This window comes from Manacus vitellinus, unplaced genomic scaffold (assembly GCF_001715985.3).
Source record: "Manacus vitellinus isolate BGI_N305 unplaced genomic scaffold, ASM171598v3 scaffold_59_pilon, whole genome shotgun sequence".
Classification (NCBI taxonomy): domain Eukaryota; kingdom Metazoa; phylum Chordata; class Aves; order Passeriformes; family Pipridae; genus Manacus; species Manacus vitellinus.
Window position 1 is genome coordinate 2,573,210 of NW_021940681.1, and position 26,349 is coordinate 2,599,558.

The following is a 26,349-nucleotide window of genomic DNA, read 5'->3' on the forward strand; positions in this document are numbered from 1 at the left end:
CACAGGATGGTTTTAAAAGGAGCCCTTTCTCCATGAAGAGGGGGAGAAAGGCATCTATCCCTTCCTACAGCCATCCCAGCAAACTACAGTCTGGTTGTCTCCAAGGGAGCTGTATCTCGGCTCTCATGGTATACAGCAGGATGGTCTCTGGAACACTCAGCGGAGGAGGAGAGGGCTGGAAGCACTTGAGGAGACTGTCTGGATTTGCTCCTTTGAAGATATCATCAGCTGCAAAGCCTGGATGCATCCAAGCACAAATGCATCCCAAGTCCAGGCTGTGCTGGCACCACCTGACAACTTAAGGGAAGTTGTTGCTCTGTCAGAATCTGAATCCAATGCTTTTAGGTTTACAGAGAACCTGCTGGCTGGGAAAGTTTTTCTGTTGTGGGAAAAAGTACTAAAATAATGTTAAATGCAGGTGTACTGCACAGCTGGAGGTAAGGGCATGTGGATGGTCTCACAGGGCAAGGTCCCAGGGGTCTGCCAGCACAGCACACCAAGGTCAGAGCAGCCCCAAGTTGCCTGCAGCAACTACAGAGTTGAGTGTGTAGAGGCAAACTGGCATTTCCTCCTTTTCCTGGCTTTTTCAGAAGTACAGATGGCAGGTTTTGATAACTAAAGGCTTCATACAGAGGTCTGTCTGGCATGGGAGATGTGAACCTGAGTTCAGGACTGGATGTGTCCCTTTTCTGGTGTAGGAGCTTTAGGCTGATTATTCTGTTCCATTTGTTTTTCCTTCCTGTTTTTTTTTTTATTTTTTTTTTAATTCAGATTTCATAGTACTGGTCCAAGTAAAGTATAATTAAAATTGAGTAATTTGTCCTGCTTTTTACACTGTCACTGCTGTGTGTAGTTAGTAGTATAATGAGAAATGAGGCAAGGCAGAGCTCATTTTGCTCTCATATGGCCAAGCTGCCTCTGCAGGACTTAGGAATAAGACCACAGGAAACACATTGTATTCCTTTGAACAGGATGGAGCCTTTCACATGATTTTTTTTTTTCTGAAACTAATTCTGTAATCTTGATCTGTTATCTAATAGCAGGAAGACTACCTAAACTTGAAAACATATTTCATCTGCTTGGGGAGCAAAAGACTCCATCTTGGTCTGTCTGGAGAGCCCTGGCTCTGCCCCTGGTGCCTTGTTTGGCAGATGCTGGGGGTTGCTGTGCCCAGCACAATGCGTTGTGTCACCTTTAACTTGCATTAGGGCTGGAAGGTTTTTCCTCTGTTGCTGTTGGCTTGCCTCCAAGGTATGTTGTGGGCTGTGCAGTGCTTGCCCACACGGACCTCCCCCTAACTTCCCCTCCATCATGTCTCCCCTACCTGAGAAGTTGCTGCAGAGCAACTTCCCACTGCTGCTTCCCACTTGATGAAATGTTTGTAGGGCAGTCTGTCGTTCATTGGTCCTGACTGAAAAGCTGACTCCTTCCAGAATTCAGTGGGATTTCAGAAGGAATTATAAAATACTTTTAATATCAGTGGCTTTGCATCAGGAGGACTGATTACTACTTTTTCCTTTATCCTGCTCACTTTTGTCCTAGACTTCTTAGGCATGTGCAGATTATAATTTAATTTCCTCTTGAATTTAACAACTTTAAAAGGACTAAAATCAACTGCTGGTTGGAGTTGTGATTGGAGATGCAGAAATTTTCGTGCCTTTCTCTTCTACAGCAGATAATGCTTCAAGTGCAAAGGAGAATGGGGGGCTGTCCTGTAAAGCAATCCACTGCATGTCTGCAACCAGAGTCCTGTTTCAAGCCCTATGGAGTAATGTTTTGGGACACCCTTTTAATCTCACGTATGACCCTCAGCTTTCAAAGAACACAGCTGAGCCTGCTTCATTATCTTGCCAAGTTTGAGTTGGGCGTGCTGTGGTCCACAAGCCCAGAGAGTGGCTTTTCTGCCACTACCCTTATCCCTGATGCTTTTAACCTGGTTTCAGTGTAACACCCTTGTCTGCTTTCTCCTAATAGCTTCGGGCCCCCCTTCACACTAATTTGTATGGGTTAGAAACCCTACAGAGTTAATTTTCTACTTGCTGGAGAGATGTAGTCCTAAATTAACTGAGGCAAGACAGATGGGACTCCGTCAGCCCTGCCAGCTTTTCATATGCCGACAGCCCATCAAGGGTGGAAACAGTATGTCTGGTGGCTTGCCAGGATGAGGTTGTTAGTGTATTGTCACAGGGTGGCAAGATTCAGGGGATACAGGGAATGAATGACTCCTTAGAAAGATGGGCTGTAGTAGTTAAGGTGTCCACAAAACAGGTTATATGCATGCTCCACTCTTCTCGAGGTTGTGGGGTGGTGCAGCCACACAAGGACCTGCCGCATGGAAGGGAGAGCCTGTGGATTGACTATGACCAGGGACATAGAACTGGTGACATCCTTGAGCATCCCTTAAGCATGTCTGGGCACGGGAGTCCAGGGAGCCTGGAGTTGCCTTGCTCATCACCTGCCTCTGCTCCTCACTGTTGCATCCTGAAGCTCTGGGGGAGCGTGAGCTCTTTCCTTGGAGGTTCTTGAAAGACAAAGGCCAAAGTGCTACAAACCACAACAGCTTCCACTCTAAAAATACCATAAAAGGCTGTGTCCTTAGAAGCTGGGCATAGGAGCAGTTCCCACCCACATTACAGCAGCATGAGTCACCAGGCTATTGCAACTGCTTTCCATGCAGATGCCCTGCTAAAGATGCACCGAGGAACAGAGGGACAGGAACTGTTCCGTAGTGCTGTGGAAGTGGTAAAGAGTTAGGAAGAAGAGGATGACATGCAGGCACATGTGAACTTGACCTTTGCTTTCCTTTTGTTAGGTTTTTGTTTGTTTGTTTGGGGTTTTCTGTTTGTTTTTTGGAACTTCCAGCAAATGCTGTTTGCTGATAATTTGAGCCTAAGGCATTTGCAGCCAAGAGTCTTCTGAATACACAGAAACGCCAGTTTGCTTTTAGGAATCACAGAAATTGCCACATGAATAATATGAAGCTGGAAAACCCCTCTGACATGGAAGTATGTTTTATTTACTCTCTTTAAGCAAAGTTTTTTTTCTCTCTATCCTCCTTGTCTTCATCTTCTCTGTCATACCTGGAGCAGAAATGGGCTGTGTGTCCTTGTGACAGATGGTGTAAAAGCACGTCTCCCTTACACTGCACGCTGCTCTTCCCCATGCTTTTTATCCAACAAGCAGGTATTAGGGAGTAAATTTGAGTTTGTTTAGGTTTCTTTCCTGAGACTCCACCCACCTGCCCAGGCCCCAGCAAGGCTACGGTTATTGTTTTCCCTTTTCCTTCCCTTCAGCTTGACGTCTTGGCTCTCGGGGTTTACCGGAATAAGTTTGTCAGTGAGAAATTCTATAAAAAGCTTCCTTTATTTAGACACCAACCCAGTAATGACATCATGTGGACACGTCTTCCAAGTTCCACCAGGCTGAGCAGACAGAGGGAGGTGGTGGCTGTGAAGCTGAGCCCTGCCTCTTTCCCAGTACACCCCTGTGGTTCTGCTCAGTGGATGTCCTTCAAAATTACTCCAGCCCCCCCAGCACACTTCTGCATCTCCTTTAGGAAACTTTTTGGTGTTATAATATGGTGTGGTGCTCTGGTTGTCTTCCTGCTCATCACTTTCAGGTTAGTCCTCTGAAGTGCTTTTTGGTGGTACTCACCCTGACGTCTCAGGGAAGCAGAAGGCTTCCACACACAGTCTCTTCGATACTACTAAATTTTGCATCAGGCCAATTTCAAATAACTATGAAAGGGAAGCAGGCGGACTAAAGGTATGAATGCCTGCATGGACAGGCATAAAGAAGTGGGAGTGGGCATGTATGAGATGTACTGCTTATTTTATGGTGGAGAGAAGGAGGCCTCTGGGGGGGGCAGCAGGGTAAGAGTTGCCCACCAAAGTAATGGATTATCAAAATTAGTTTGTGTGTGATTTCTTGAAAAAGTATTGTTTTGAGTGTTTCTGAATGGAGGAAAGGCACATGATTGTTAAGGGTTACAAAGTAGTGACTGTGGCCTGGACAAGGTTTCTGTACCTTCTGGAAAAGTTATTCCTGGATTTCATCTACATCTTTGGAGGAGAAGGCATGCTATGGTGTACTAAGCTTCCCTTGTACGTGCTTAGTTTGTTAAAATGTTATCACAGGCATTTCCTTACCTGCCTGCAGTAATTCCTGGGTATTTTTCTTTATGATCAGTTAACCAGAGCTTATTTAACCAATGAAAAGGTATAACAGTCTCTGCTGGGGGGCATTTAACTGACCTTCCTTAATTCTGCTTATCTGGCTGTTGAAGGAAGCCATAAGGTTGCTGTACATCATGGCTTATTGCCCTTTAGAGCTGGGAGATTTTGGGCAGCACACTAACCACTTCTGTCTGTTTATAATGCAGATTTTTCCAGTCCTACCTAGGGTCTGGGTGAAATGAGAGGCAGTTTCCAGCCCTGTGCCCTCTGCACTGCTGCTCTATTTGTTGATGTTTTCTCCTTCCCATGTTCACCACCTCGATACTCTGAAGTATTAAAAAATAAAAATAAATCCATATTGCACAAATACTCTGCAACTTGGTATGGGGGGGCCAAAAGACTTTGTTCTCTTTAGCAAGTTATTTTGAAGTTAGGTGGTGCTAGAAGAAAATACAGATTTGCAGGTGCCAGTTTCTGACAGTATCTTTCCTTTAGGTAGTACAGAAAAGTGGGATCTTTGAGGGATCAAACAAGGTCTTTTCCTGAAGTTTCTTACTGTGTTCCCTGGCAAAAAAATCCAGTGTTCAAAATATAACCTTAATTAAAAAACAAACAAATATGTTTTTACCATTGGGAAGTGACATCTGATAATGTTTTCTCTAAAGAAGGGGTGTGGCGATTGGGTATTTTTAGCTGCAGCTATTCTCAAGTTGTTTTGTGACCTTCTGCTAATAATACATTTCTTTAACACTTTCTTTAGAATTTTTGTAGTTCCAGAAGATTTTTCAGAAAAAGATGGGGGGAGGAGAAGAAGGAGGAGCAGCCCACAGGCAGTAGAACTATTGAAATCTGTTTTCTGTTGGATTTTGGTACCTAAAAGGGTGCGATGTTAGAGTTGGGTGCATCTTGTGAGGGACCTTTCCCAGGTGAGAGGCGTGGCTTATGCTTCAGCTTTTCCTCTGTCCTGTGAGCAACTGTGAAATTGCCACTGCCTGCTTCTTAAAAGCAGTTGAAAACGAGATCAAAAAAGTGAATTGGGATAAGTTTTTATAGTTGAAAGAGGAAAGCTTGGATAGAGGAATGATGTGCTAATGGAGAGGCTGTAGTCCAGGAATCCCATGGGAAGGCAAGTGTAAGGAACGGCAGTTTAAATTTCAGGTCTTTGTGGTTTGGGCTGTGGCTGACTGTCTGGAGGCTCTTAGGATTTACCTGCAGATGTTGTCTCTGAGATAAGAGAGCCAATAAATTCCTGTGTGAAACCTGAAAGTCCTGAGTCTGATGGGCTTCTCCTCACCTGTTGTTGATAGACTGAAAAGCCAGCATAGATCCTGAGAGTAAAGAAGCTGGTCCTGGGCTTTTGAGAACATCAAAGAGGCCATGAAAAAGCTTCTCAAAGAGAAGTGTTATGAAAAGCAGGAGAGTCTTTTTAGTCTGGGTTGCTGATGCTGTCTGTCTGTCTCTTGGTGATTGGCTTTCCAAAGTGAACAGCATAGTTAGGTGTTTCCCCAAGCTTGCCTCTGATGGCACTGTGGGAGGAAAGCAATTAAGCCAAGTGTAAACAATAAGGACACACGGCACGAGGGCAAGAGAGCAGGAGTAAGATAGGCAAGAGGTGTCCGTGCTGGGTCTGTGGTGCACTGCTCCATCACAGTGGGCATCAGGGAAGTTGAACCTGGTGATGGGGCTGGAGAGGTGTTTGGCGTAGGCTGAACCTGAGGAAGGGACAAGGAAGGTGTTTTAAGTTGTTGTTTACTTGTTTCTATATATTTTATTTTTCAGAACCCAGATCAGTTATCAGTGTTTTCTGCTAATTGTCAATAAATGAAATGAAATTAAGGAAACATTCCCTGAGCTGAGGCTGTTTTGCTTTCCAGCAAATCCTTTCATGCTGCGGTGCCTTTTTAATGACCTCAGGCACTGTGACAGACCAACCTACTGAAGGTGTTGACACTGCATGTGGTCACTGGTCCAGCCTTGAGACAGAAAAAAAAAAAAGGCTTGCTGCTCTGCAAAAAAATGAGCCCACATCCTGCAGCTGCTGGCTGGGGACAGTGGCTTTGGGGGTGTTTGCAAGCCCCACACTGCTCTGGGGCTGGGCAGGACTTGCCCCAGTAAAGGGGATTTTGCTTGAAAGGGGTTATGGATCATTCAACATTAGAAACTTGCCAAAGTGGCCTTATTGCTTCCCCCCTTCTCTCCTCCCCTTATTTTTGGACCAAGACATTACTTATTTATTTTGAAGCTCATATTTTAGAACTGTCTTCAGGAGAGCCTTGTGCCAAAGTGATGGCCAGAGATAAGACCTGACCTTTCTGAATGAGACCTCCTGGGAGCTTTCATCAGGAAAGAGTGCAGGGCTGGTGCTGAGCTCCTGCAGGAACCTGTTGTCTGTGACACCACATTTTCCCTTGTGTCTATTTGGGGCATAAAATGGTTATCTGGGTATTGCTTTTGTTGCAGAGAATCCCTGCATGTATAAGAAAGCTGTTTGGGCTTAGCAATGACTGTCATGGGCAGATTTCAGTCAGGAGTCCGCAAGGTATCAGCTTGGGGTGCCGTAGTTGAACGTTTCATATCTTGAATAATACTTAAACTTTTGGTGCCCTTCTTAGGTTTAGGACCTGACACTTGTTTCTCTGGTTGCTTAAAAAAAGATTAAATTAAAAATAAAAAGTGACTAAGTATTGCTTTTTTGGGAACTGTGAGCCTGGTACCCTGTTTTCATGTGACACCTCTATTTAATTCTTTATCATTGCTCATTAGCAGAAATGCCATGGGCTTAGTGCCTGATGAGAGAGTGTTTCTTTTGGTTGCTGAGTAAAGGAGCAACATCAGCAAGAGTGGAAGCTTCATTTGGGTGATTTGGGGATGAAACGTGGTGATAAGAGATCTGGCAGGAAGGAAATGCAGTGTGTGGTGAGAAGGGCAGATTCTCAGAGTATCATACTTGGAGTGTAATACAGCAGATACTCAGAGTGCACAGAGTATCTTCTAGAGATGGTTTGCAGCTGGAAAACACAGGCAGCCACTTGAAGCCAGGTCAGTGGTGCAGAACTGACCGGGTCTCTTCAAGCCATGCTGCTGGAACGTGGTCTCCTTCTCAGGACCTGTAAGGTGATGGAGCCAGTACTGGAGTGTGCAGTCCCCAGCAGGGCTGGGAAGGGGAGGACCAGGCTGTGCCTGGGTCCAGGCTGGATTTCCTGGGTGGGCTCTGAAGGGCCTCTGTCTCAAATCACCCCCTGCTGCTTATTGTTGGGAGTGAGCCTGTTACTCTGCTGAAAACCCTTCCAAAACAGGGAGGGCAGAAACAATCTGGGAAAGCAAATATTTTCTGATAACGGTGAGCAACAGTACAAGCTTTTGTTTGTAGTCAATGGAAGGAAGTGGGAGAAACATGTAATAGCTCTAGGGCAGCACAGGCTTTACTGCTGCAAAAGAGATTTAGTGCATAGACTCATCTAGCAGGTCCTAGGAGAGGAGATATCCATAACGAGAGGCTGCTTGGAATGGGTGGGAGAGGCAAAGCTTTTGTTTTGCTGCAGCTGTGCACCTGTGTGAAGCAGATGCTAAAGGAAGGTCTGTGACCAGTGAGCCAAGATGGGAATCCAGGTCCAGGCTTACGTGGCAAATGGGAACTGGGGAGTTGAACTCCTTGGTTTGTACTCAGGACAAAACTTAAGCAACTGTGCTTTAAATTAAAGGGAGAACTCACAGAGGCCCTTCTCTACTCAACTGACAGTGATGATAAAGAGTGAACCAGCTCTGATCTCTGTTCTCTGGAAAGATTCTTCCTATGTAAAGACTCGAGGTTGTGTAAAAAGCAATGCAAAAAGCTCCCCTGCATTTGCTATTCAATTTTGAAGTTTTGTCTGAAGTCCTGCAGGCGTGTTCTAACTCAAGCAGGGATCTTACTCTTTGTGTTGGACCCATTCTTTATGTCAGGAAAAAAAGTGCCTTTCCTATCAAAAGGCACTCCACTACCCTCAGATGCTTATTTATTGGCAACTTCCCTTTTCCAAGCTTTTTTGCACAGTGCAGAGTTCAGCTATCCTTTAGTAGGATGCATTCAACTCTCCCAGGTTTTGATTTTTGAACAGGAAGATTCATTTCCCAAGCTGCTGAGGAAATGATCATTCTGCTTGAAAATGCCTTTTGTAGCAGTTAACTGAAATTTTTTATTTATAAGGGAACTGTTTTAAGTGAACTGTCTAGTTGTTGCTTTGTTGGGTGAACATTAAAACATTTTTAAGACAAATGTATCATTCCAGTTCAGAATAGTTTTGGGTTTTTTTCTTTAGCTGAGCATGTCTTCAGCTAAGACTGCATCTTGAAATGAAGGTGACACTTGAGTTGTGTTTGGTTATTTCCTGGGGAGAACATAATTTCCTGCTGCTTTTCTGGACAGCCTTACATGGCTCTCCATCGTACCAAATGCTTGTCTTTATATCACTGTCACAAGTTCTCATGTACTTAAACTTCTCCCTCTGCTTTTTATCTTGTCCAAGAAGAGGTTTTTTAACTTTTTAACTGTAACTTTCCCAAAGCAAGCTCCAGCTTTCACTGGAGAAACCCTTCTCAATCATGTCCGTTAATAGACTTGAGCCTGCTGTGGTCCCCTTTGACTTGTTTTTATCCCACTTCCATTGCAGTCCATTATGCAGATCAGAAATGCTGAGGACATGCAAAACAGTAAATGTAGGTAATCCACTGTGGTTCTGAGAATGGGTTTTTCTGGAGTTCCTTGTGTTGCTTCCACAAGCATGTTTGATTAAAGGTGCTGCTGAATGCCTCTGTAAAATCTAGAAATGCAAATATGGCATCTAGTTTGATGTCTGCTCATGTCACCTGGCTCTCTTGGTTGTACATCCCCTTGGGTCCTGGGCTTCACGGTGGCAGGCACCTGCAGATTCAGGTTCACGCTGGACCTGCTTGGGGCTCTCCATGCACCACATGGAGCTGGATTCCAAACAGGGGGCTGGCTCAGGCCATTCATTTTGCTGCTCTTTCACCTCTGATTCCTTTATGGTGTTAAATAAGGATTGAGCCAGATAATGTTCTCAGGGTAGTGTTCTCCCCTCATAAACAAAGCTGAATTCATGCCTCCCCATGATGATCACAACATCACAGGTGGTTTCCAAGCCAGGGGTGAGGAGGACACTGAGCTGGCAAATCTGAATTTGTGGTTCACACTGATTTGAGGTGCCCTAGGGATGCTAGTGGTATACACTATTACGTGGTGGTACATGCCACGAAGTGTGGCAGTGTTCTGCCATCTCCCTGATGGAGGCGTGCATTCTGGGGGCTTGACCTCGCTGCTGAGGGTTGGGGGAAAGCACTGCCATTGTGGTAAAGCCTGTGGGATGGCAGTGTGGTGATGTCAGCAATCCTTGCCAAGCCTGCAGGGTGGTGTTTAGCTAATTAGGAAATTTCTCAAGTGCTGAAGGTATGTTTGCAAGCAAAAAAGTGGTGTTGGGGTCTTTGGGGTGAACGTGGGGCTGGTGGAGGAGGAGATAAGACTCATTTTATCCCCCAAGCTCACATGCAGGGGCACCAACTGTTTACATCCCTGCATGGGGGACGTGCAAGGCATTGCTCTGGGACCGGGCACTCCCAGCTGCAGTCACAGAGAGATGTGTGCCACGCTTGCATGGGGTTGTGGTTAGCTGGGGGTGGGTCAGGCCACAGTTTCAGGAGCACTGGTTTGGCTGTGCTGATGATAGGGAGCTGATGCTGTTTAGCCCTTGTCACACTGCCTGGCATGGCACCTCACCAGCTGCCTGCTACCAGTGTTAGGGCTTTGCCAGGGACTGGGAAGTTTGCATCTTCTTCCACACTTAACTCTTACCAGCATCCAGCACCAACCTGCCCAGCTGTGTTTTCACCAATCCCCTGAGCATCAATTCGTTGAACTGATAACTTCAGTACAGAAGCTTTTGCTGCAGTAATATGGCTTACTCCAAAACATTGGTACCGTTTAATTTTCCCTGGCTGGGAAATTGCTTGTCTATCTTTCAACCCCAGTGGCAGGTCTAGTTTTACACTGACCACAGTAAAGTGGTAACAGCCAAACACAGTGTGAATTGTAAAATGTATTTTGGAGCCCTGACCAAATGACACAGGTGTTGATTTCAACATTATTAAAAGAACCCGAGAATCTTTGAGTTATTTTTATATTGACTTGTAAGCTGGCAAGCTGCTTTTAACAGGGTGTCCTACCTGACCATTTCGTAAGCTGAAATATTACCTCTGCCTTAAGTCTTCACTTCAGTTGGATTTTATGAACATGTTTTCCACTAAGAGAAGAGGGGAGGACTTCTTATGTGAAAAATTTCCTCAAAGGCGAGACAACCATAATGAGAGGAGAGAACTGGTAACAAAAGATGTGGAGGAGGCTGAGGTACTCAACAATTCCTTTGCCTTGGTCTTCACTGGCAGTCGGGCTTCCCACATCTCTCAACTCCCTGAACCTCCAGGGGGAGATTGGGGGAGTGAAGTCCCTCATACTGTAAGCAAAGAGCAGGTTGGAGACCACCTGATGGAAGTGATTAGGCACGAGTCTGTGGGGCCTGATGAGATGCATCTCAGGATCCGTAAGGAACCGGCTGATGTGATTGGCAGGCCACTGTCCATCGTGTTTGAAAAGTCACGGTGGTCAGGCAAAGTCCATGGTGACTGGAAAAAAGGGAAACATCACTCCTATTTTTAAGAAGGGTAGAAAGGAGCACCCTGGGAACTACAGACCAATGAGCCTCACCTCTGTGGCTGGAAAGATCATGGAAGAGATCCTCATGGAAGCAATGTTAAGGCACTTGCAAGACAAGAAGGTGATCCAAGACTGCCAGCATGTAGTTCAAGGCTGTAAAAAAGTTTTGGGAGACATTTTCTCAGTCCTTTCTGGTGTCGGATCAAATACTTCTTATTTCTCTGAAGTTTTCTATTGTTGGATACGCTTGCATGAGGCTTTGGTAGAAAAGAAGTTAACAAAAGTTCGCCCATTAGCATCCAGAGATGCTGTTGGAAAGTAATGCAAGTCCAGGGGACTGCCAGCAAAATGATCAGGGAGTGTCCTCTGCAGAGGCTGCCAAATACAAATAATTTACTGCAAGGGTTCTGTATTTGGAGGCAGTGTGAGCTGATTAAACTCGTTAAAATGATTGAAGGAATGAGGGTGGTACTCAGAGAATGTAATTTAAAACATATTTTCCTAGGGGCTGGGCATTAGTCTGCGTCAGCCTAATGGCTGAAGCTGCCTCCCCTCCTAAAAATGGGGTGCAGCCGGGGGCTCTGGCAAGCAGTGCAAGACCAACATGGTCAGCATAGGAGCATACATCTCACTTTAACTCAGCTTAGATATCTATAAGTCATTTCCCTTAATAGTTATTTTGGACAAGTTTTTCATGGACAAGCTGCATCTTGTTCGTAGATTTTTAACTTCCTACTCCTTTATTTCATCGGATGTCCCAGTGACTTTATATAATGGTACATTTGTTATTTGTATGTGTTTTAAAAAAGGTGCTGCCTGTCTGTGCCAAAGAGAGCACAGGTTGCTGGCAGCATGATAACTTATGTTTGCATCCTTGTTCTTTGGGTTTTGGCTAGGGACCATCGTTAGCTCCACTGTGCCCAGGGTGACATCTTGGGTATCAGCCAGGACACGTGTCCTCACCCTGCTGCTTCGGGCACGTGTTAGGTTTGGGTGGCCTCTAGCTGACAGTGCCTGCCAAGCTAAAACCAGGAAAAGTTTTAAATAGCAAAAGAAGCCTTTAGCTTACCCAAAATTGCCAAGTATAGCTGGAGGCAAGGATGACAGTGGGGATGGTAAAAAGGAAAAGTATTGTGTCCCTTGGTGTTGCTACATTTACCAAAAGGAATAAAATGCAGTATTTTAAGAGGAATGCATGTCCAGTGGAGAATGACCATCATTGTAGCATCCTTTAGTTTATAGTTAAAGAGAAGTAAACTGCTCTTACAGTCTTAAGCAAACAGAAGAAGCCAGCTCCTAAGCACTGTGTTTATATAGTTCCTTTCCAGGTCAGTGCATCACCCGAAAAAAGAGGGTTTTTTTTGTTTTCCCTCTGGCTTTTTTTTGGCCTTTTTATAGCCACTGGAATGGAAAAAGGAGGGAGTGCAGAGAGAAAATTAATCTTCAATTCCCAAAGCAGCATGTGGACTTTTGCATTCTTCAGTTTACTTCTTTTTTTAAAATGAAAAATTATTTAAATAATGATGCTTTAAAAAAATAATTAATGCATCTTGGGATTTTTGTGCGGTCTTCCATTTGGCTTTTTTTGCTGTTGTTGTATGTAGAAGATGAGTTCATGTTAAAAAGAGCTTAAAAAGTGTTTGGATGCTCTTTTATTCCCTGTGAGGTCTAAAAATAGAAGCTGACAAAGAATTGCTTATAGACTCACTACTCTGCTCGGAGGGTTTAGCTTATGTCTAAAGCTGCATGTTCTGACATTGCAACAGCTGAGCTGTGCAGAAGCACTAAGGCTGGGCTTACTGAGCGTAAGCAGGGAGGAGAGCAAATCCCTGTATTAGCCCTCTTGCTTCTCTCCTCCCATCTCCATCCTTGGGTGGAAGATCTTAACCTGACTGCCAAGGCACAGCACCAAAAACGTGTGTGAAAATGAGAGTGAGATGTAAGTACTGGGAGCACAGGAAGAAGGATGGTGGGGAGAGGGTTCAGATTTTATTTACTCTCAGTGCTACCATCACGCTGGTTGTGATGAGTGGATGGGATGGCATGTAATTGCAATCTTACGTGGTTTTAGTCATTTCTATAACTAGAAGACTTGGCCAATGTATTTGGTTTTCTTGATACTGCCATAGTCTAGTGGCAAAGTATCATTATCTTGTGACCACAGCTTACCATTGTACTGTAAAAACTTGGTGCAAATTGGGAGAACAGAGGGAAATGTGTGTAATCTGCATTATAATGCATTTAAGCCACATTATAACCTACTCAGTGATCACTTACATAAAATGTAATCTGTGTTATGGGTTGTTTGTTTTTAAAGGTAGCCACCTCTAGATAGAAAGAGTGCAAGGTCTTCTGCATCTGGGGTCTCCAAGTTGTTGTATCTGGGTGCTGGAGGGGTGACAGCAGGGAAATTCAGCACAGGACTACCCAGGAATGTGGGGATAGCTCCATTCACAGGTGCTTGTGTGGGGATTTGGAGGAGAGATGGCATTGTTGAAGTGGCTGCTCATGACAGTGAGCTGTGCTTCCTCTCCCAGTGCTTGCTGGTTGCAAACGGAGCATCGTGCTTTGGGGTGATGTCTGGAGTTCTCACTTGTGAAACTAGTACTTTGCTTCTCTGAATTGCTGAAAGTGAGAACTAAAACCTTGGAGTTTTTTATAAACAATAGCTGTATGTTGGGCTCTGGTGTCCTTTGAACTGTTAGCTGTTTGGATGTATCAGGTAGGAGCTGCAAGGGCTGGTAAGTGGCTCAGGTGGCACGGCCAGTGCCAACTCTTCTGCCATGTGAGTCAGTGATGTTGTATTGATGATCTTAACCTGACCAAAGTCCACAGGAATGGCCTGGCCCCTCCACTGCAGCCCTTCTTGGTGGCAACATGCTCTTAGATCAGCTGAAGTTGGGTGTAATACTGTGCCTTTGACTTAGGCTGGGGGCATATTCTGCTTGCTGAGTTGCCAGGACAGCGTGCCTGCTGGTACAAAGGTGTGCTGGATTCTCAGACCTACAGAGGAAGCCCCTCTATCCCTTGGCACTCAACCAGGCCAGAAAATGGCCAGGAAAACCACACCAGGGTTTTTTTTTGCAATGCAGATGAGCATAGTTTACCTTCTGCCATTGGGTCCCCTGTTGTTACAGGCTGTCCCTCCCCACCAGGCTCTTTCTGCCTGCTCCAGTGGGACCTGCCTTTTCCTCCATGTGGAAAGAACCCTGTTCTGGTAAAGGATCGAGCCTTCATCATGCCTGTAAAACTTACTAACTTCTTATTTCCTTTGCAGTGAGCCTGGGGGACAAGAGAACACGCGTGTGGATTGCCTCCTGCCTTGCCTTTTCTCCCAGCCACCTACAGTGAGGTCTCACATGCCAGAGAAGCGGAGGGTGGAGGAGAGCCACTGCACAGAGTTGGGGCAGCACAAGTGAGCTGAAGGGCATCTGACCAGTGCACTGTGGCTGCTGGGGGTCCTCACCACCCCACAGCAGGGACAGCTGGCTCCTGCCAGGTAGATGCCCGCAGGGGAGTGGACAACTCCAGCTGAGCTGATGCATCTCGGCACCTGATACAACGCTCAGGTAAGGGAGCTTGGAGCTGGGCTGTATTTTCATCCTGTCTTCTCTGAACTCACAAACTGGCTCTGGAGCAGATGAGAATCACCCTGAGAGCCATTGTGTGCTGTGGATACACATGCTAATAAATCAGCAGGATCTCATCTGCAGTGATGCTGAATCCCCTGATTTGTTGGGATATTGCTGATGGCATCAAAGTGAGTTGCAGTTCTCCCTTGGGTGTTCCCAGTACCTCTGCTGTAGGAGGTGACCGTGTTTTTATCCAGCACAGCATCCTGTGCAGTTTCAGATACAGTGCAAGTTTACTAGGACAGGAGCTCATTTGAATTTTATGTAACACATCTGTGATTCATCTAAAGTGATCTATGTGCAGTCATTTTCCAAGACCCCAAGACAGTTAAAACATAAACCTCCCTGCAATTCAGCTAGTGTTCCTTATACTCTTCAAACAAACAAAAAAGCTTGCTTGTGTGCTCTTGGATTGTAGTCAAGGAAATAAACATGCAAACAGGATGTCCTGTATCTTGGTTCATCCTGCTTGATAGTAATTTCATTCCTGAAGTCATAATTCACTTTGTGAGTGCAGGTCTTGATTTCCGTTCCAGTAGCAGGGTTCTAGCGTGTGCCAGGTGTGGGCTAAGGTTGGTGATGCACAGACCAGTGATATGTTGTTTTGAAACCAGTGCCTGGCCAGGATGTTTGCAGTCTGGGTTTGTTAGTGAAAGAGGGGCTGCAGATGGGGATCAGCAGACATGCTCGATGCAAGCACATTGAGTGTGTTGTCCATTTTGGAATAGAAATTGGGTTTCTAGTAAAAAAAATACTGCAGCAGCAGCAACACTGCAACACTGGAGGTGGAGATGCTGGTCAATGTTGTACCAAGACCTCAGGAGCAGCTTGACTTTCATGTGGGGGCTGGTTCTCATGAAGCAGAAGCTCTGCCTGCAGTCAGGAGCCTGTGGCCATCACTTCCCCCTCATCTTGTCACCTCTGGGGCACAGGGCACACAGCCATGCATGCCAGTGCCTGTCTGCAACAGCCCACAGCCCCTCCTGGATGTCTTGGGAAGTTCTAGGGTTTCCTCGGGCCATGGTGATGCAGTTGAAGCAGTCCAAAAGCCGTGCTCATTTTGGCTGTGCTTGGTAGGTACGTGCAGTGGTGTAACCCCACAGCTTTGCTTCTGAAAGGCTTTAAGCGTGTGGGAGAAGAGCCTCTGGTGACAGCCGCCCTTGGCTTGCAGCTGCTGACTGTGCCCAGTAAATTTTACCAGGCAACCAGGATGGGCAGTTTGCTCCAAACCATGAGTCTGTGTGGTTTGAAGGGTGTCGAGGTGCATTTCATGCGCTTAAAAAAACCACGATAGGGATTTTTAGCCCCTTGTACTGCTTTGCATGCCCAGGTTTATTCCATGACGTGCAAGTGCACAAGTCACCTTACAACTAATACTGGCTTTAGAAGTGAAAGCAGTGCTTTGCTGGGAAGTGTTGCAGACTGCAGTTGTGTCATTAGAGGGTCTCACCTCTTAGCAGATGTTGTATAAGCATTTTCATTTGCATAGATGCATAAACCTTTCCTTTAAAACTATTCTCTAAAGGAAAAATTGTAGGCTTATAACATAGATGGCTAAAGACATAAAATGCTGTGTTAAAATGTTCTTTTAAAATAGAACATGAAACAGGAACAGCGACTTGTTGAGTTTCAGCAATGGTGGATGTGGTTGTAGTAAGTATATACCTTTTTTACTTTATTCCACAGCAGTAGTTTCAGTCTGATAGAGGCCAGAATGATGGTGAAGTACAGTGTATCAAAATGTGCTTTTTTTTTCTTCTAGCAGCACTCTCCATTTAAAGTTAAATGGGCACATTCAGAATGTGAACACACGTTCACCTAAAACCATTTCTCCTTTTTCAATGATCTCCTGCCAGAAAACCAAAAGAGATAGTCTTAATCTTAAATAGCTTGAGTAAATGCTGTTTTACAATACAAAAAATTCAAAAATTGGATTCCAGAATATCCTCAAATCCAGCCCAAGATTGAGAACATGTTGCTATGCTATGCTTCCTAAAAAGAGATTTCACTGATATTTTCATTTCCAAAAGCCCTTCTGCCAAGTGACACTTGATGCAAGTACTGGCAGGGCAATTGTTAGTGGATTTATAAGCATGAGAGATAGAGTCATGACTGGGGGTAACAGGGGACATGTGTGTGTGTCCTGGGCTGTGTCACAGAGAGCACTGTTGCTGGGCCATGGGAAAAGTTTGGTTCTTCATCTGGGCAATGAGCAGGGTTGCAGCAATGGCCTGGGTGACTGCTGGGCAGAGGTTCCCATGCTCCCAGCCAGGCTGGTCCCACTGGGTACCACCTCATGTGGGGCAACGGGAGCTCGGCAGATTTGACTGGAAAAATATGGGGAAGGTTATAACAGTAAATCTGCTTTGTGGAGAACATACACCAAGTCTTGGATTTTTGATGCAGACACCTTCTTTCCACTGCCAATATTTGAGATCCCAGCTGGTGAATTAATTTCAGGAAAGTTGTTTTCATCCAAAAATTTGGTATTTTGTTTCAGGTTTACCGATAGTGTTTAATGCAGGTAGGTAGTAATATGCATTTTCATTAAACATCTTTAGGCTTACTCTTGCTGAGATTAATTTTTACTTCCTTAAATTGTAAACTGGAAGCTGCAAGTTTTAGTGTGAGATGACAGATTGTGGGTGTTTTCAATTTGTCCTTTTTAAAAGGAACTACTTGATAACTTTGTTTCCCAGTTGAATTTAAGTGTGCATGGCTTGGAGCTTTCTGTTGCTGATGTCCCAGTAAATTTATGTAATACCATTGTCGCATTGTTCACGTTTTCTTACCATTCCTGTTCATAGCAGCTTCATCTTGTGTGTTTGTTGTGGAAAAAAAATCTGTTTGCTAGGAAAATACCGTACTGGTGGGAGAAAATTGGGTGTCAGGCTTGAGAAAATAATTTGAGTGGTATTACAAAAAAAAAAGAAAGTATGCAGTCATATATAGGTATATGGAGAAGCATGGCAGGTACAGCCTGTTTCTTTTTGTGGGAAGCCTGTTTATATCAAGGAAAAAAATTATGTGTTTCCTCAAACACTTCAGAAAACAAAATGTCTCAGTAGTTTCCATGTACACAAGGTGTCATTTTCCTCAAGCAAATGCTATATAACTTCATGGAGTCAAACTACTCTGGAGTTTGAGTATGTGCAGAATGAAAAAAAAAAATCCATATTCAATATAGACTATTGCAGAGCTAAGCTATATTCTGTTCCCTCTCTAGAGTACTTTGAAAATCACCTAGCTGAGCACAGCACTGTCTCTGTACTCCACAAAGCAGCAGTATTGTGATCAGATGAGGCTGGTGCAACCACTTGCCATCTCCATCCTTCCCGCTGCCATCAACCATTTTCTCTGCTTTCAAGTTTTTTCCTAAATTAGGACTTTTGTACTGTTATAGTAGAAAGAGAAAACAAATGTGCATACTCCAGGCATGAGATGCAAAACTGGCTCATTTGCACCAGTCTGGTGTTTCTGGCTGCAGAGAGGCTTTTGCAGAGGTGGATGCCAAAATATATGTGTTCTTGCTGCTCTCCAAGTTGCTCTTCCTTTGGTTATTCTATTACAGAGTGTGGTCATAGATGTTCAGAATAGCTTTCACTTTGTAAACATCTTGAAAAATTTCCCGTTTAATTTGACGTACAGTTTATTTTTTCCCTGCAGCCTGCAGAATATTTGTATTTTTAGCAGCACATAAAGGACATCATTTGAATTTTGTGGCCCCGTAAGAACCAAAAAAACAGTGTCAGAAGTGGGGGAGTGGAATTGCCTTTGAGTTAAACTTCACAGGAGAAGGAGGAGATGCAGATATATCAGATGACACTGTGAGACAGTTACTCAAATCTTGCTACTTTGAAAAATTAAGCTGTGATTAAAATGTATTGAGCAAAGTTCATGCTTGAAGTAAGAACTTGGAAAAATAAAAGAACAAAATACACTTTAATATTTCCATCCTTGCTCTGTTTTGATTGTCAGTAATGGGGAAAGATACACCCATTCCTGTCATGAATTTGAAGAATTTGCTTTTTTCCAGTGTCTGTACAAATTAGTGTCAAGTGGTGCCATGCCTGTGCTGTTGGCTGATAATAGGTTACTGAAGAGCTGTCCTGATAGCCCTGATTATATTGCATGTGGTATAATATTTCTATCACACTGCTGGCAACTGCTTCCAAAATGAAGAATGAGGGAAAGATGGATGTCCCAGCCATCTCCATCATGCCTGAAAGATGTGGCAACAAGCAGGTTGCATTAAGGAGTTGTTAAGATGAGACAAATAATCTCTTGCAGATGTCTGAAGGTGTGGAGAAGTAGGCTGAGCCTCGGAGAGTGCTGATGCTTTTGCTCATCATATCTCCCCCAGATTTTTTCCCCTCAAGGAATGATCACATCCTTCAGAAGATCCCTTCAGAAGGATCACATCCTTCAGAAGTGTGACGCCTTTGGCTGCTCTGGCTTATTTTGGTGGCAAGCACCACTGCTGAGATGCAGCTTCAACCAGAAGCTGGGGTAGGCTGTCCAATGACAAGAATCCTTCTTGTTCCTCCTAAAGGAAGGTCAGGATGGCTCCTGGTATCCATTAGAGAGCTGCAATGGTCCAAAGATTTGGGTAATGTGGCCTGCAGTGGCCTGGCTTTAGCCTCCCCCTTGCTCAGATTCGGTTGTGTCCTCGTGCAGGGAGCTGGGAGCTGGGAGCTGGCAGTCCTGCTGTGTGCAGGCAAACCCTGCAAATGCTTTGTACAGCAGCTTTTCAACCTCAGCCTAATTTTAGCTTTGTGATATGGATGGCAACTAAAGTTGTCAGCAAACATGTTTTGTATTAGCACTTTTCCAGGTATTTCTCATGGTGTCTACACATTTATGTATCTCCTTCCCCCCCCTCCTTTTTTTTTCTTACAGCTTCTGATATGAAGAAGGATATAGAGTCTTTAATAGCCCAGGAAAAAGCAGAGATCGTTGCCAAGTATGAGAAGGTACCAGCCTCGAGTCTCTCCCCAGCGTGCTGGCTAAGGCTGAAACTAGTAGATAGGAATGCTTCAAATAAGAATTGCTTCCCTGCAGACATTGCCCCAATAACCCTCATGCCATCAGGCTTCATGCCAGCTCTCCCTGCATTCTTCTGCCTGCACATCTCCTTTCACTACATCCATGGAGTTTCTTGAGGATCCCCTGTGTGCTCAGTATAGATCCTGAAAGGTGCTGGGCTTCTAATGCTCAGTGCTCCCTTAACAGCAGGACAGCTTGTGCCTGACAGCACTGGTTTCTCTGATGTACAGCCCTTCCCAGCCTGTAGCAGAGGCATGCATGGAATGCTGGATAGGCTGAACTTACCGTTTTTCTCTTACCTGTGTTGTATTTGTCTCTTTAGCACAGGTTTGGCATTTCTTGCTCTGTGCCTTTCAGCATGCAGGGAGAGAGGGATATGGGCTTTGGGGGTGGGATGAGGTCATTCCTGATGCTGGGACCAGCTCACAAATGTTCTTTCTGTTTTCAGGGCAGACAGGAAGGAGCTCCGATTGACCACTGGGAAGATGCCGATTTCACCCTGTATAAAGTCACAGACCGGTTTGGATTCCTACAGTAAGTCCTCCTGCCCAATCCTGTCTCCTCTGACCTGTGTATGTGTGTGGGCCATCCTTCTGCACCAAGCATGACAGGCCCAGCATCCTTCTTATAAGCTACTCTATGGGTTGGCTTGATCAATCCCAAATGCAGGAGGAAAGATGAGATGGGCCTCCTTCCTCAACTGTGCATGTTCAAACACTCTGATGCTTTGAATCTGCTCTGAGGCGAGGCTCAGAAGTGGTTTCCTATCACAAGCCTGGCATTAGAAGGTGCAGTCTGGTGCTCCTGTGCCTCCATGAAGGACCACAGTCTGTCACAGAGGGAGAGGCTCTTGTGTTTGCACCTAACAATTCAGGGAGGTATAGGAAGAGACGAGATATCTGATCATCTTTGGTTCCCTTAGGAAATCCCCATCTGAAGCAAGGCACAGATGACTTAGATGCACGCCCTGTGCCTGGGAAGAATGCTTAAAAGAACTATTTATTACAAATCTGAACAAAAGTTATAATAGTAGGCATTCTGTGTGTAGGAGTGGGGTTTGAAGAAATTGCTGTCCAGAAATTCTGCTTCCACACACTTTAAATTGCTAATGATGTGTGTATTGAAGAGGAGCTATACGCCAGGATTTCCAGTTATGTCCAGTGCTTGATTACCCCCCAGGAGCTCCTGTTGGGTAGTGGGGTTTCTTGCCCACAAAGTAACCAGTGACCCCTTGCTTTTTCAGTGAGCAGGAGCTGCCAACCCGCACCGCCTTGGAGGAGAAGGTGAGAGCTGCCAGCTCAGTCATCATGGATGTGGCATCCTTATCACACCATCTGGGGAGGGAATGTTTTTTGAGGAAATGAGTGTGCAAATGAGAGCAAAGCAGGCAGCCAGCACCCACTGGTCACTGCTGCTTGCCCAGAGGTGGGAACTCTGCATGATGCCCAGCTATTGGAGCTTTTATTTTCCTGGGTCAGGCATCTCTTCCTCCACGCCAAGCTGAAAAAGCACCTTTTCAAGCAATTTTGGGCTTTTCCCTCTGCTTTGGCACAGTGCTCAGCAGCTGTGGCTTGAAAAGGGGACTGCATGTGCAGGGGAAAGAGGTCATCTCCATCCTCATCTCCCCTGAGATGAAAGCATGTCCTCTGTTAGGATCCTACTAACAAGGACTCAGCAGCATCATGTTTCTGCCAGTCTGATACAGTGATAGAGTTTGAGGCTAGCTGAACCTGCAAGTATTTTTATTGTCAAGGAATAGTCCTCTTGGAAATGCTTTCTCTATGTTAAGCCTGTGTGTCTTGTCATTTTTACCAATGCTACTTTTAATTACCATGGGTTGAAATTACCAGTTTCTGCAAGCAGCAGTGGATTATTCCCATCTCTAATGTGAAGTCTTGCATAGAAGTTTAAATCTAAGAGAACGAAGTTTTGTGTTTTCAGGAGTTATCTTCTGGGGCTTTTTTTTCTTAAATTTGTCTTCTCTTCCCTCCACCAGCAAAAACAGCAGGAAATTGAACGTGTGGACAAGTGGCTTAAGATGCTGAAGAAATGGGGCAAATACAGAAACACTGACAAGGTAAGGAGGAAAAGAAAGAGCATGTGTCTGGAAGGGCGGGTCTGATGCATCCTTATGATGAGTCAGGCTTTCAAAAAGTTGATAGAGAAACCAGAGATCACTGGAACGGTGCCTAATTCTACTCATTGGTCTTTAATATTTTAAACCTTTCCTTGAAATTGCTGGGTTACCAGTCAGGGGAAAAGTCCTGTTCTGACTTACATGGTTTTAAAAAGGGTTTCCTAAATGCTGCTGACGGGTTTGCACTTCTGCTTCCCTGTGCAAACAGGAGCACAGCAGAGATATTTGTGTGCCCAGCTGGGTCCCTGCCCAGTGAGAGCAGAGGGCAGTGCACGCCACAGATTGCTTCTGTGTCTCCACCTCCTGGGAATGATGTGGGAGATGTGACTGATACGGTCCAGTTGATGTTCCTTGTAATTCTCCTTGGAGGAAGAATTATTTGTCTAGAGCATCACCTGGATTTCATATTTTGCTCCTAGCTGTGCCTGTGAAAAGCCACTTAGGTTTTAGATTTGTGTCCACCTGTGTGTGAAAATCAAGGATGGAGATAGCCTTCACGTTTAGCAGGAGGAGTGGGATGTTTATCTGGATTGCTTTAGCTCCTACTGAGAGTCCTTGGGAGAAATTTGGGCTTGGTTAATAGGGTTACACAGAGAGAAATGTCTCAGATGAGAATATTTTCATAGCTGTAGGGATAATGTCAAGCAGAGCATCCTCCTTGCCCAGCCATCAGGAGGGATGTCCGGTTCACCCAGCTGTAGTCTCATCCTTTTTTAAAAAAAAAAAATAAAACCAAAATCATCTTCATTAGAGCAGGGTTAGGGTGTAGATGGGCTTGGGACTTTTAAGTCTTTTTTACTTCAGGGTGGTTCCTATTATTTGGTTCATCGGTGCTGCTCCACAGGCAAAATTAGAGGCTCTCCTATGGCTTGTTTTTTTCCTAATTAGAAGTTAGCACTAATTGTTTAGTGGCCTTGTGGGTAAACCACTGAATTCCAGCAGAGTGCAGGGAATTCCTTTGGGTCCTGGAGGATGTTGGGGGCGAGTAATGATGCACAACTTGGCTTCCCTGAGTCAGCCAGTGGGGACAGACAGAATCTGGCATGAGGGGTGTAGAGCAGTAGCGATCCCCATCTATCTTGGATTTACTTTAATAGTTAGTGGGTGTGTTAAGCACACTGTGGCTGACATCACTCAGGTCTGCTGGATGGCGAAGGCTTGGACCGGCAAGTGGGGTTTGAGGGTCTTTGGGTCAGAAAATCACAGAGCTCTTGTAGTAGAATAAAGGATGTTATTTATAACAGCCTGTAAATGGTCGATGACTCTTGGGCACAGAGATGGCATTGTCTTCATGCTGGGGGACTGGAAATGGCTGTCCCCTCTCCCAGCAGACAGAGAAGCAGTGCTTGGCCCCAAGCAGGGAAGGGAGCAGTCTGGTGACCCCAGAGTAGAAAGGAGCTTTGGTTTCAGTCCCGTCCAGCCTAACACCCTGCTGCCTTGTGCCAAGACAAGTGCAGGCAGGGAGGTCTGTAGCAGCCACACAGACCCTGAGAGGCACAAAAAAGTGCTTTTGAAAAAATAGTAAAATGAGGTTGTACCCTTCACGTAGATGTGCAACCCCATGCTCTCATGTCAGGAGCATGGAAGGTGCTCAGATATTCCTGTTACAGCGGCTGGATGCAGTTCAGCTGTGGCATTTCAAGGACCTTATGCTGGGATCACAGTCATGCCCTTGAGATGGCTACGTTTTCTTTTCTAAGTAAAGTAAATCTGACAAGCCCTTGATCTGATTTTTCTAAAGCAGAGTGGGTTGGTTTTGTTCCCTCTCTGAGCACTCAGGCTGACACATCTGCCTTGCACGTTTTCTTCAGGTTTGTCTTTTCCACTTTGCTGACATGATAGAAACCAGAGTGTCACAAGACAGCAGCTCCATGTTATTTTAACAATGACTAGGATGTCGTCTTTGAAAAATTCCTCTTACTGAAGACAGGAATCTTCCCTTTGATGTTCATTTTGATACACTGTGCTTTTTTAGAAGGAAAAAAATCTTGTTGCAGGAATCACAGGCAGTTTCACAGAGAAATTGCCCTGACTTTGACTGCATGAATGATGTAGAAACCTGTCTTATTTTCCAGGTTAGGACTTTCTGGACTTCAGGGCCAACCTTTTGAGTTCCAGTTCATATGCTGGAGCTGGCAGACATCTGATCATATTGAGTGCTTGATGAAAAGGGACTTACCAAGCAGGCCACTGGGTTTTGCAGCATCTTTGTACCCGATCGGGGCTTAGGTTGTTGTCTCAGTCTCTGTGTTGTGAAATGTCCACAGGAGGAGGGAGGTTTTGTACCCATCCAGGGTGCTGACTCCAAAGCAGTTACCCATCAATGGGCAAGAAAGCAGCTTTTTCAGACCCCTGGCATGAGCCATTGCCAGAGAGCAGCAGGTTGGGCTTCCTGTTCCCTCACCTGCAGCCAGTGTGCATCCCTGTGTGCTGCTGGTTGCAGTCTGGGTCTTGTGGCTGTCACAGATTATAGGAAATCAGGGTGAAAAAAAGAGGAAGACCTTTTACAGTTCCTAGCCCAGAATGGCCTGACCATACCTAAAATAATTTCTGGCATAACCTGTTTCAGGATGAGAAACAAATAGGATTATCTTAATTAAAGTGATGTCCTGAGGCTCCCTGTGCTCGTTATCACTTCAGATTTGTCTCCATGTCTCTTCTCGACACATTTTGTAGCGACGTGATTTAATTTCAGTAGCAACATCAGCAAAAAGTGACACCAGCACAATTCCTCACATGGGTGGGGTTAGAATGATGCAATAGTGCTTTTTTCTGGCTGCACTTCCACAAGGGAAAGGGCACAAAAATAAAGGAGTTCATGAAAGGACCACACTGTTTTGCAGAGTTAAGCTATGTCAAACTTGCAAAGAAGTGCTAAATTGTGTTACTCGGGGTTCAGCACAGGGAGGGTCAAGTGGTCTTTGTCCTCTTCACTGCTGGTTTGAACCCAGGTTTAAATCTCAACCTGACTCTGCTTGGGAAGGTTAGGAAGTGGTTGGTGCGTGTAAAAATATAACAGTTCAGGCAGCACAGTTTTGCAGAGAAAAAAGGCTCTGCTGTGTGTGCTCCAACAGTGGGATAATTTATTCATCATAGCCCTGAAATAGATGGATTTCAGCCAGAAGTATCGGTCGTAGGGAGAGGATATGACATCTGCATCATTTGCAAGCTGTGTCTTATTGCTGTCCATGTGGGATGGGACCATTAAAAAGGGATGTCTTTGGTCAGAGATGTCTGGTTTTTAGGCAAAGCCTGCCTTTGTGCATGGGGGTAGCCTGGTCTCTGCTAAGGTCATGGGAGTGCAGGGCACTTAATCCAGTGCATGCCAGCAAAGCAGTTTAGGATGAATTGGGGATCTGTATGGACTGACACAGACCCCCAGGAGCAAATAGTCTGCTAATGCCAGGGAGAGCCAGCAGATGTTTGTCATGTCAGGGTTGGCTGAAGTCAGGTCTCCTGCATGCAAATGCTATGGGAAAGAAAAGGGGTTGCATCTGGGAGCTGCAGGGTGGCTTCACCTGCCTTTTTTTTTTTTTCCATTTTAGAAGAGCAGGTTGCATTTTTCTCTCCTCCAAAGGTAGCCCAGGCAGTAAAGGTAAATGCCTACCCACAGCCCATCAGCTTTAGGATTTAAATTTGCCCCTGCTTTGCTGCTGGAGCCCCTGCAGACCTGGTGGCACCTCATCTGGCATAGCTGCATAGGCTCCAGCTGCAGGCACAGCAGCTGAGTTGGGAGTAAGCATTATCTGTATGGAAAAAAAGCCACATGCAGTGATGTCCCATCTGCCAGGTGTCTTGCACAGCCACATCATCAGTCAGTCATCTTTGTGCAGTCAGCTGGCTTTGTGGTACGAAAAAGAAATCCTCTTCTCTGGGGTGATGGTTGTCGTGGTGGTGGTGGTGAAAATCTTCATAGCTCATTTCCCCTGGTGCATCATTGGTAGAGGATGTGAAGAAGTCTTTCCTCTTCAGAAGGATCACTCTTTGAGCCCTAAAGGAATTTAGGAAGGGGGGCTTCCCTGCACTTCAGGGCGTTGGAGATGTATGTGGGTATAGAAAGAGACTTGAAAGGGATATCACCATGCATACTCGAGATTTGGGCATTGCTCCTGCAGTCTCTTCCTGGTGAGCCATGCACAAGGCTGAGAAGCTAACAGTGACAGACTGCAAAGTGTGAAAGTGAACTGCAATGTGTATATTCTGCTTTAAAAACCAACCCACGTCTCCCAACCCCTTTTTAACTGCAGTGTCTTAACTACTGCAAAAACATGTTCTGTCTTTAAAGGCAGTAACTCCACTCTTCTAGTTAATGACCTGGAGCACTTTGTTGGGTACTTCTCAGAGGAGATTTCTGATGCAGGAAGATGGAGCTCAGGTCTGTACTTCTATAGGCTTCCCCATCCCAATTACCAGGAAGAAAATACATGGGGAAGGGAGAGATAAGGATGGGGTGGTGATGGCCTCTGTGCCACAACCTTTGTATGCTAAAGCCTAGAGAGGGAAGATGATCCTATGACAAAATCTGCAGCAGGTTTTAAACACTGTGGGTTCAGTCCTTGGCTGACATGGCTTTTCTGCACAGGGTCTTGAACTATTGCTTTGACCACCAGCAGCTCCATTTGTGGAGCGGGGTGATGTCCATTCTTCCTGCCCTGC

At 45.2% G+C, this 26,349-nt stretch overlaps 1 protein-coding gene across 2 annotated transcripts in view; it reads left to right on the forward strand.

Annotated features, from left to right (window-relative positions):
• LOC103754180 (USP6 N-terminal-like protein) overlaps window positions 1–26,349 on the forward strand; it is a 66,002-nt gene that overhangs the window by 19,049 nt on the left and 20,604 nt on the right. For both annotated transcript variants that reach the window (XM_029963341.1, XM_029963340.1), the window contains 5 exons: window positions 14,156–14,447; window positions 19,410–19,483; window positions 20,005–20,090; window positions 20,800–20,839; window positions 21,553–21,633. In XM_029963341.1, coding sequence (XP_029819201.1) covers window positions 19,418–19,483; window positions 20,005–20,090; window positions 20,800–20,839; window positions 21,553–21,633 — 273 coding nt within the window. In that variant the 5' untranslated portion in view covers window positions 14,156–14,447; window positions 19,410–19,417. The remainder of the gene's footprint in view (window positions 1–14,155; window positions 14,448–19,409; window positions 19,484–20,004; window positions 20,091–20,799; window positions 20,840–21,552; window positions 21,634–26,349) is intronic.